At 49.9% G+C, this 11,593-nt stretch overlaps 1 protein-coding gene across 1 annotated transcript in view; it reads left to right on the top strand.

Moving 5' to 3' along the window:
- Col23a1 (collagen type XXIII alpha 1 chain) overlaps positions 1-11,593 on the top strand; it is a 293,867-nt gene that overhangs the window by 225,269 nt on the left and 57,005 nt on the right. Inside the window, exon 3 of the mRNA XM_026780786.1 lies at positions 5,493-5,537. Coding sequence (XP_026636587.1) covers positions 5,493-5,537 — 45 coding nt within the window. The remainder of the gene's footprint in view (positions 1-5,492; positions 5,538-11,593) is intronic.

Genomic DNA, 11,593 nt, shown 5'->3' with positions numbered 1-11,593 from the left:
AAATAAATAAATAAATAAATAAATAAATAATAAAAGTTTCCATTGTGTCTGCACTTGAACTCCTGGAGGTAGTTAATGTGGCCACAGGCATCCTGCGTTATTCAGCCTTGATGTGAAGCCCTGGATGGCATGTGTCACGCCAGAAACCTCAGGACTGCATGGAGCAATCCCACTCCGAGACTGCGCAATAGCTTTGAAATGCTCAGCTCTTGCCTTCTGAAGTCCAGGTTTGCACGTGGGTGGGGATTAGGAACACGAAAGAGACCTCTGTCTCCCATGAGGTTAGCCTGGCACCTCTGTCCTCTCTCAGAGTGAGGAGCTGGAGTCGAGGCTCAACAGTAAAGCACCTGTCTTAGCCTGTGTGGGTTCCTGAGCTCCCACCCAAAGCAAAAGAAGGCAAAGATGTACTTAAGAGTGAGATCAGCGCCTGGATCTGGCAGCTACCCGCCCACAAGGTGAGAGCTGCTGGGCCTCTTTGTGTCTGGGGGAAGTAGAAGAATACATTTACATGAAGACCCCGTGTCCATGTGTGACGGTCTCATTCATCTTCGTGCAGTGGGGGAGAAACGAGGGCAGGAATCGCTCCGCTCCTCAGCCCCCAATAGTCTTGTGTCTGCTTTGAGGCCTGGAGCTTGTTGGATTGCCAAGCCTGTTCATCCTAAGGTCTGCAAGACGCCTGTGACCCAGGATAACTCTGAACATGACACAACACGAGATCATAAACTTAGAGCATTGAATTTGGGAGTAGGGTTTTTTTTTTTTTTTTTGGTAATTTGAGTTGATGGTTATTGAGCATAGACTTCATAGATGACAACACTGCATTGTAGTGTCAAATGTTGGGCATGCCTGACTAACAGTTATATGAAGAGAATAAATTGGAGGAAGTAAGAGAGGATGAAGCTTCTTTACCCATATACTTCTCTGCGACCTTCCCTCAGCCAACATCCCCTGGTGTCCCCTCCCCCCCAGGCTGGGAACTGGAGACAGAGCTGAATGAGAAGCTGGCAGGAGGCAAAGCAGAAAGGATAGATGTGTGGAGTCAGAGGGAGACAGAGAGAAATGAAGATGCAGTCTAGGTTGAGAGTAAAGGAGGGAGGATGCAGCCAGAGGACTCTGAGGTACCAGCTATACAGCCGGCTTAGGTACTGGTAACGTCTTCACCGGTGAGGACATCAACTAGGAGGCAAGGTTTTGGGTGCATGCTGCTTCCCCTTAAAGTTGAGCATTTAACTATGAATCTTAGAATAAAAGATAAACCTGTTGGTCACACGAGTGAATCCCACGAAGCCTCCAGAACCTGGTTGTGACCAGCCCTGGAGTGTGTCCCCAAGCAGCACCGTTCTTCTCCACATGGGCCCTTTCATCTGTGAGTGGCAGCCAGGATGGCAGGCCACATCCCCACAAGCCCTGCATGCTTAGTGACATCCCAGCCTTAGCCTGCTGGGGGCTCTGCATGAAGATCCCTGGAGACAGGACATCCCACCTGCCTGGGCAGCTGCCTACTCCATTGCACCCTCTCTGAATCATGTCACCCAGAAGAGCCACCCAGAAAAATCCATTCATTCCACCGCCTCAACAAAAACAAATCTGGCCTAAGTTACCCTAGATGGGGAATTTCATACTTATGCTTAGCAATGACCATCAAATGCCATGTTGCTGGTTCAGCTTCAGGTCTGGTCATAGCCTGGGTTATTTCCCACTTGGACCTCCTTTCCTGCACCCCACAGCCAGTCTTCTGTGGTCTGGCAAGAGCCCCCAAGGCTATGTGGGAGAAAATTGGGTCTTCTTGCTCCACAAGCAGAGAGACATGGCACGGTGCATGCTGATGGGGTTCCAGTCCCCACATACTCTCTTTCCCTAAAAACAGATGCATTCATAGAGAATAGAAGGCCACCAAGGATGCTGAGTGGCCCCCAAACACCAGGGTTTAGTTCTTCTGTGTGGCTGGCTCACAGGGTTCTCAGGTCCAGCAGCTACAGACAGGGAGGACACAAGAAGGAGATAAAGATGAGTCTGGGTTACAGTGACTTGAGATGGTGGGACACCTACATGGAGATATCAAGGAGGCAGCTGGCCACACACCCCAGTGCAGATGCCACCAGATTGGCCTAGAGACCAATAAGCTTTAAATTCCATTCAGGTGCTAGTAGCCATTTGTTATGGTGGTGTTGGGCTTAGGGTCTTGTCAGAGAAACATGTTAACATGGTTTGTCTGAAATTTCAATACAAACTCCGACCTCAAAGCCTATGTCCTGAAGACGAGGGTCTATGTCTTTTATAGAAGTTTCTATCCTAAACACAGCTATGGGATAGAGTGCATTTGGCTCGATTTGTAGCTTTTCTTTTTTCTTGAAAACAGAATCTTGTATAGCCCAGACTGGCCTCAAACTCAATGTGGCCAACTCTGAACTCCTGATCCTCCTTCATCCTCTTCCCAAATGCTGGTGTGTAGGCCTCGGCCACCATGCCTGGTTTATGCAGGGCCATGGAGCAAGCCCAAAGCTTCGTGCACACTAGGCAAGCACTCTACTGACTGAACAACAGCCTCAGCCCTGTGTGTCTCCAATCAAGTATCCTTCAGCCATTCTGACCTGAAACCCTCAGCCCACGAGGCTAGGAAGAAATGTATTCTTTCTCACTGCAGAGGTCTTGTTATCCAGCATGGCCCTGTGGGGCCTTCCCATCCAGAGGAATACCCCTCCCTCCCTATCTCCCAGAATCTTTCTCTCCTCCTGATTCAGAGCATCCCTTCACAAAAGCCAGAAGCACCCTCTAAGCCAGGGCTGGGGTTGCTTCTCCGCCCTGTACTGACTCCTCGGTCCGGGATGCCCCATGAGCAGCTGCTCAGTCAGGGAGAAGGCAAAGGAAGCGTGTTGGGTTAGTCACTTTCTTCACTGCTGGATTGAAAGGCCTGACAGAAGCAACTCAAGGAAGGACAGGTTTGTTTTGGCTCACAGTTTGGGGGTACAGTCCATGACATGAAGAAAGACATGGTGACAGGAATTCGAGGTGGCTGGTCACATCGCATCTGCAGTCAGGGAGCAGAGAGCTGAGTGCTGGTGCTTGCTCACTTTCTCCTTTCTGTGCAGTATGGAATCCCAGCGCACGGGATGGTCATGCACACAGTTAGGAAGGGGCGTTCCCCTTCGGTCACCTCAGTCTAGACACTCCATCCGTCATGCTCAACACTCTAACTCCAGAGTGACTCTTGCTCCTGTCAGTTTGACAGTCGGTAGCAACTGTCACATACACCAATCCTAATTTTGCCATGAAATGCTCCGCCTGGCCTAAGCTCTGCATCTCCCCCTGATAGGTCTGAGAATTCTTGAGGGGTTTTGAGGCTGACTTTGCATAAAGAGCAGTGCCTTGAAAGACAGCCACACCCTGTCCCTCAGTGCCCACCCCCCAGCGCCAGCACGGAGCCTGCCATGCAGGGAGCAGGCAAAGCAGACAGATACAAATGCTGTGCAGGGAAACTTTATGTCAACTTGACACAAACTAGAGTCATCAGAGAGGAGAGAATCAGTTGAGAAAATGTCTCCATAAAACTGAGCTATGGGCAAGCCTCTAGGACATTTTATTTCTTTTCGGAAATGGAAGCTCCAGACAGGTTTTCTCTGTGTAGCCCTGGCTGTCCTGGAACTCATTCTGTAGACCAGGCTGGCTTTGAACTCACTGAGATCCACCTATCTCTGCCTCCCAAGTGCTGGGATTAAAAGTGTGTGCTACCAATGGCATTTCCTTAATTATTGATTGATGGGACAGAGCCCAGCCCATTGTGGGTGGTGCAACCCTAAGCTGACAATTCCTGGGTTCCATAAGAAAGCAGGCTGAGCAAGCCTTAAGGAACAAGCCAGTAAGCAACACTCTTCTGTGGCCTCTGTATCAGTTCCTGACTCTAGGTTCCTGTCCTGTTTAACTTCCTGTCCTGACTTCCTTTGATGATGAACAGAAATATAGAAGTGTAAGCCAAAGAAACCCTTTCCTCTCCAACTTGCTTTTGGTCATGAGGTTTCTTCACAGCAATAGTGACCCTAGGTAGGGCAAATGCAATTTGCAAAATTTAACCAAGGGCCTGGAGACATAGCTCTGCAGTCAAAAGGCCTTACTGCCTTTGTGGAGGATCAGAATTCAGCTACCAGCACCCACATCAGGCTGCTTACACCTGCCTATAACCCCAGGCTCCAGGGGATCTGATGCCCTCTCCTGGTCTCTGTAAGCTCTACACACGTGTGTGCTTATACTTACATAGACTCACATAGACACATAAATAAAAATTTGGGGTTTTGGTTTTGTTTCAGGTTGGGGTATTTTTGTTTGTTTTCTGTTTTGTTTTTCAAGATAAATTCTCACTACGTAGAGCAGGTTAGCCTGGTCCTCATAGAGACCTGCTGCCTCTGCCTCTAGAGTGCTGGGATTAAAGATGCACAGCTCAGCTAAAAAAAAAAGGGGGGGGGGAGAAGCCAGGCAGAGATAGCACATGCCTTTGATCCCAGCACTCAGGAGACAGAGACAGGCAAATATCTGTGAATTTGAAGCCAGCTTGAAGTTTCGGGACAGAGTGGTTTTGAGAAACCTTTCTCAAAAAAAGGTGGGGGAGAATTAATTCATCGACAAATGCATATAGCTTTCTGTCTTTGTGGAGGAAGCAGACTTAAGAGAAGTGGACAAGAAAGCAGAGCCCAGGGCAGAGGGACACAAGCGATGTTTGCAGTGGATTCTGCCAGTACCTCAGACCCCATTGTCGTGCACGACCAAATATGAGAACCTCAGATTCAGGGCACAAGGCTGACCTGTGACTTGGAGCCTTCTCTTTTGATGTCCGGATCATTCAGGCCTGGGGACTGACAAGGGTGGAGGGCAATGTAAGTTGAGAGAGGCTTAAACATGTGAAAGGAGGCCTGGATCAGCAAAAAAAAAACAAAACAAAAAAAAAAAAACGTGTAGTGGTGTGCCTGTGGCCACACTGAAGCACACAGCCGTGAGCAGTGGCTAGGGGTTGAAGGGTGAGGTTCAAGTAAGCGGTGGAAAGAAGTTAAAGGGACATCGTAGTGCCTATGATTGCCACATTTAGCCTGGAATATCCTGACCGTGACAGCATTGATTTTTACCTTGGGGTTTTTGTTTTACTTTACAGAACACTCTGATGCATTTTGGGGGCTTTTGTGAGAAAACTCTCACCTTCGGCCTTATCTTTCTCCCAAGTCTGCAGTTTGTCCCAGGAGGGACTCCTAGCTTGGAGGGACATGGGAATGAGGAAGTGAATAGCAGTGGGTGAAGGGTGTGCAGCATGACCAGAAAGAACAAAGGCAGGGAGTGCAGAGTGAGAGGGTCTCTCCACCATGCCTTCCACTAGTCTCAGGGGGCACTCTCTAGGGATGGATGCGTGAGCTCGGCCAGCTCTGCTGGCGGTGGGGAGCTGGCAGCCAGAGGCCATGCGCATATACATTGGCTTTCCTTCTCAATGAATCCATCCTTGTTTTCCTGTCTAGGTCCCCCTGGACGGCGTGGCAAGCCTGGACGAAGAGGCGACCCCGGTGAGTCAAGTTTTCTTAATTCCTAAACCTCCTAAGAGACGCACCATGGACCCTGCTCCTATTTCCTGGTCCTGGATCATGTCTTCCTTATTAAAATGCCAGCTATTACCTCTGGATCACCATGTCTCATATCACTTTCTTGGCATCCACAATCCCAAATTAGCCCCTCTATGTCCTCAGCTTCCCCATAAATCTATCTCAATTCTTGATCACCCACTCTGAAACAGTGCCCCTCTATGACAGCAGGCAGAAACCTTGCCAGCTCTCTGCCATGGGACCTTCACAGGATGCAGGTCCCCTGTGGGTCTCAGCTTCCTCCCAGACTCTACCCCTCCTCCCTTTGGCAGAGCCAGAGGTTTTCAGCACCTTCCATGCAAACCCCAGGCTCCCCTGCCCCAACAGCCACCTTTCCCCCTTACCTTCATTGCATCCAAAATGAACATTCTCTGCAGAGCCCCTCAGAGCTCTCCCTCTCCTCCCAAATCCTGACCATGGTTCCCTGGGAACCATCTACTCCTCACCTTCTCACATTTATGGTCATCATCTTGGCCAAAGTAGCTAATGGTAACATGGCTACAGCAAGACGTGTCACTGTCTTTATCTTCCTTCCTTCTTCCTTTCTCTCTTTCTCTTTTCCTTCCTCCCTCTCTCTTTTCTTTCTTAGTCAGCTATCAGGGAAAAAAATCAGGGAACCAGAAGATGGCTTCATTGACACTTGCTACTCTTAAAAAGAACCCAAGTTTGATTCTCAACACCTACATTGGGTGACTAACAACCACGTCTCCAACTTCAGGGGAATCTAGTGACCTCTCCTGGACTCTGTGGGTACTACACTCACATGTACATTCTCTCTCTCTCTCTCTCTCTCTCTCTCTCTCTCTCTCTCATTTTTAAGTAAATTTAAACGCTGATGTGCCTGCATTCCCTTTGGTGTTCATTTGTACTTTCTAGAGAATACACAACATGTGTTATGGATGGATGTTAATCATCTCAGATCAACTGAATGAGATTCAGGCAACTATGTACACAGACAAACATTCAAAGCTGTGGGTGGGATTAGTGCAAAGTCTGTGCATCAGATGACACATTTGCTGCCTAAGGATGTAGGATTCTATTTCTAAGTATGATAGATTATGGATAAGCAATTGGAATCCCTTCCCCCTGGGTGTCTGGTGCTGCTTCAAGAAGACACTTCCTGGTTATGTGTTCTCTGAGCTAATGATCCCATGAGCATGCATTAACTGCTGAAAGGTGCAGAATTGCTTGCTCCTCCCTGCCTTTGTCTTCCTCGACCCTCACTGCTAACCCCGAGTGTTTCTGGCTCTCTCCAGCCAGTTCACACACACACACACACACACACACACACACACATTGCTGACCTCGACATCCCAGTCTCTGCAGTTGGGTACCACTTGCCTCTTAAGTGAGTCTGCCCTTGGCCCTCACTTCTGTCTCCATACAGCATCCCACTCCTGTGGCCCCAGCTGCCCCGGAACACTGATGGTGCCTCCTTCCCTCAGGCTCCAGAGAGTATACATTACCCCTCGAACACATCACCCTGTCCCCTCCCCAGACATCCCCATCGCTGGGAGACACCATCCAGCCACTTGCTTCCTCTGCAGTATCCCTGATCCTTCCCCACACCAAGCCCCTCTCCATCTCTTCATTTTATCTCACACCTCTGCTTCCTTCTCTGTCCTCATGGCCACAGCCTCCAATAGCTCTCACCACCCACACTTCCCCCCACATGCAGCCTCCCTCTGGCTGTCCAGGGCCTTGTGACCTCTGAACCTTCAAGTCCTTCCCTGGCCTAGACAAGCTTTTTTATACCTGAGCTCTTACGGTGTGTTCATTCTCCTTATCCTCAAAAATCAGACTCAGGTGGCTCCTCTAAGAAAGCGTTCTGTAACCCAGGGGCTACCCCCACTTCCAGCATCTGGCATGTAAATATGTGGGCTAGTGTATGTATCTTAAACAACATCACGGACAGTGCACAGTTGTGAGGAACCATGGGGCTAGAGGGAGCCCCCCAACAAAAGGACCCTGGGCTGGCTGGGCCCCACAGAAGATGGTAGAGGTTCAATGGATACCCCAATCTCCTATTGGGAGCTGGGCCTGGGTTTCTTTTCCTTCTACAGAAGCCTTCCCGTAAGCTCCCAGAATTCACTGGGAGCCTGAGTGCCTGACTCCTGGAAGCTGAAGGGGTTTATGGTGAACTTGGGGAGCTAGTTCCCCTTCTTCTGCCTCATGTGGCTCCTGCAAGCCCTACCTGGTGCTCTCCTCTTTCAGTTCTTGTTTTCTTCCTACAAAGGTTCCCTTGTCTGTCACTGTCTACTCACTGACAGCATTTCTGGAGGAGATGAGAAACCCTGTCACCTTGTTCAGGACAAAATAGAATGTGCCTCAGTTTACTCAAAAAAAAAACCATTATGGGGCTAGGGAGACGGCTCTGTCAGTAAAACGCTCACAGCTCAAGTGTGAGGAGCCAAATTTGATCCCCAGCACCCTTGTAAAATGCCACGGTGGCCTGCACTTGTGATCCCAGTGCTGAGGAGACAGGGACAAGCAGACAGGTCCCTGAGACTGGCTGGCCAGCTCTGCAGAATTGGTGACACATGTACACACTCATGCACACACACAGGTCAATGAAAAGACCCTGTTTCTAAAACACTATGGATATTGACCGAGAAATGACACTTCGGTCTGACTCCAGCATCCACATGCACATGTTCACATTTGCATCAGCACACATATGAATGCGTACACACCAAACCCAGATACAAATCTCAAATGACGTCTCTCCAAAGAAGACGTGCAAATGGCCAGCAGCAGCTCGGTGTGGCAGGCATATAATCCCAGCACTGGGAGATTTAAACAGGGTGATCCTAAACTCAAGGTCAGGCTGGGCCACATAGTGAGTTCTTGGTCAGCCTTTCTCTAAAGAAGAGGAGCGGGGAACAAAAGCAAAAATGGCCAACCGGGGAAACATTCTCCTCGCTAATCATCAGGGGAATGCAAATCAGAACTGTGAGATGCATCACCTCGCCCCCCTGGGGACAGCTGTGGCCGAAGGACTGAAGACAGGCATGCTGGTGCAGATGTGCAGAAAGGGAGTCTCTGCCCTCTTAGTGGAAGAGCCTGCTGGGAATCAGTATGGAGTTTCCTCAAAGAGTTGTGTGACCCAATGGTACCAGCTTTGGACATACAGAAGAAATGATGTCCCGCTGTGGGGGAGGGCCGTCTGCTTACCCCTACACACCCTGCACACATTTCACAGCAGCTCAGAAACATAGACAGCCTAGGGTCTCTGCACCCCTGCAGCTCTGTGCTGGGTCCTCCAGAGCCCTACATTTTACACGATCCCCAGAGGACTGCGAGGTGAGGATTATAGTCTTACCCACATTTTGCAGAATAAGAAACAAGGCTGCAAGGGAAACTCTGTCTTGTCTAAGGCTGACCACTGAACAAGCTGACAGCCCCCTCTGCAGCCCTCGTGTGAGCTGTTTCTCCCTGTCAGAGCCAGCGAGAGTCACACAGAGCAGATGTCCCTCTCTGGTTGACTTTGGATGGACCTGGTGTTTATTTCTAGATAGTTTCCCATACATGTGCTTCCTGGCATTGTCACCGTCTGTTACGCAAAGCAGATCTTTTCCTGTGCCCCTGGGGGAAAGGCTCTTTCGGAGTGCTGGGACAGGACCTGACTGGAACGTTATCCTCCCACAGAGAACACCTGCCATCCATGGGGCCAGTTCATTGGTCTCTCTCCCAGTCAAAGCCTTTCCCTGGACAGTGTCCTCCCTGCCTTCAGTGTCCACAGGTCCATCTGGTCCAAGTAGAATGGAGTTCTCACCTACTCCTGGCTAGTTTGCCCCTGGAAAACCCAGCACAATGTCTGGTATGGTTCCCTGGGCCAACTTCCCTCCCGCGGCAATCCTGTGTGACGCTGAATTCCAGAGATGAGATTTGTACCTGATGTTCCCAAAAGGCTGGAAGCATTTTAAATAAGAACATCTTCACTCTGTGGTCCAGTCAGTCTTGGGGCCATTGGCTCTTCAATGTGAAATGACACAATGGAATTGTGGGATGACACACAGCTGTTCTTCTTTTTCCTGAGGTCTCTGTGCATATGTGTGCATGTGTACATTTATGCATATGTCATGCACATGCTTGTATGTATGTGAGAGAGAATGTGATCTAGTTCCAGCCTGTGCTCAGTTTCTCCTGTGCTAGAGTTATTCTGGTTGTTCACATGGGTGTATGTACACACATGAGTGTATACTTGCACAAGCACATACACACACACACACACACACACACACACACACACACCTTCAGTCCTCCTCAACATCCAGAAAGGCAGACCTGGGTACTCGCCACATTCACAGACACTAACTCCCATCTCACTTCCCCACCCCCGACCCCATCAGCTCACACTGCCTCTGAGTTTGCCTCAGCCTTATTCCATCTACATAAAACTCTGTTTAAAAACCCTTGGGTCACTCTCTTCCCTAGAGAGTCCTGAGAAACATAGCAGAAGGTCTTGAGCTCATGCAAGGAAGGATTTGGTTTCTAGGGGTGTAGATCCTGGCCTTGGCACCACACTGGACCCAGCTAATACGTGAGCAAGGCAGACGTATTAGCTGTTCAACCTAGGACAGCAGGTAACAGGCAGGTGAGGAGCAGTGTCTAAGATAACAGTAACAGTTGTGGGGCTGGTAACAAGGACAGTGACTTGAGCACCCTCAAACCACAAGGACAGCCACTACCTCTACTGTGTGGACCCTGCCAAGCCAGCAGACACACTCCGCAGGAAGATCAAACTTACCTTTAGGAGACACTAGAGAAATGGCTGACCTTGTTCCATATGGGTAGGGTGGGCTCCCAGACCCACCGCCCACCTGTCAGCACCAAACAAAGCAGCTCACTCACCCAAGCAGTCAGTCCCCCCTACCTCCCAAGGTGTGGGTGAACATGGCTCCCAGACTGGGAAGCCCTGGCAGGCCACAGGCACTCTGTAGACAGTCCTGGGACTCACCAAACCCCCTACTTCCTCAGGCCAAGTCATCTGGCTCTGACTTAATTGCTCCCACATTCCAGGGATTAGAACATGTGCTTGAAAGCTGTATGCCCAAGGGTCAGAGAGCAAAACGCATTGAAGAGCCAGGTTCGGGGTATGGGGTGCCATGTGGTCCACTGGGGGACCTGAACCAGCCTCACTTTCTAAGCAAAGACCCCTGGATGACCTAAGCCATGTGGCCTCCCAAGCCATCTCTCTTGCGTTATCCACTGGCTACAGACCAGAGAATCTGCCTCCAGAGGCTGTACCAAGCTAGTAAACTCTATAACAAAGTGCAAAGAGTTTAACAGAGGTGCTGGCCCAACAGGCAGCTCCTGCCACTCTTGCTCTTGTCTCTTTAGTGCCTGTTTATTAGTGTGTGTACCTGTGGGCCCTGAGCTGGGTGGGCGTCAGGGAACCTGTCAGATGTCAATCATTCCAGGAAAGGCAAACAGGAAAGCTGGCCTTAATTGGAGTGGGTCAGTTCCTCTAGTAACCTGAGGGGCATGAACAGGAAGATGGGCCCAGGGGCAGGCACACAGACAGGAACAGACAGGCGTGTTCATCTAGTCTCAAGACGGTGGTTAGTGAGTTTTTCCGTGGATTTTTTTTTTCTTCTCTGGAATACAGGAAGCAAGGCCAATCACTGTGAGTTCAGAGTCTGTGCTGTTCATGCTCTGCTCGGGCCCAGTCTAGACAGGGAAAACGCAGCTTCTTTTGTCAGTGGTGAGAAGATTAACGCATCTAGTGAAAACTCTTGACCAAATCTCCTACCTTCGTGAACCATCTGTCACCCAGAAAGTCCTGTCCCTCCTCTGTGCCAAGCCTCTCCAGACTCTCCCCTCTGCCTGATGCCACTGCTGGGACCTGCCAAGGGTAGCAGCAGTGCACCCCAGCGTCTGCTCCGGCCTTTCTTACAGCCTTCATCGTGTTGAATGTTCAGTACCCCCTACACTGACCATAGCATCAAGCCCTCCTCTCTCCATCACATGGAAGCAGA

This window comes from Microtus ochrogaster, chromosome 7 (genome assembly GCF_000317375.1).
Source record: "Microtus ochrogaster isolate Prairie Vole_2 chromosome 7, MicOch1.0, whole genome shotgun sequence".
NCBI lineage: Eukaryota > Metazoa > Chordata > Mammalia > Rodentia > Cricetidae > Microtus > Microtus ochrogaster.
This window is presented reverse-complemented; position numbering and strand designations above follow the sequence as displayed.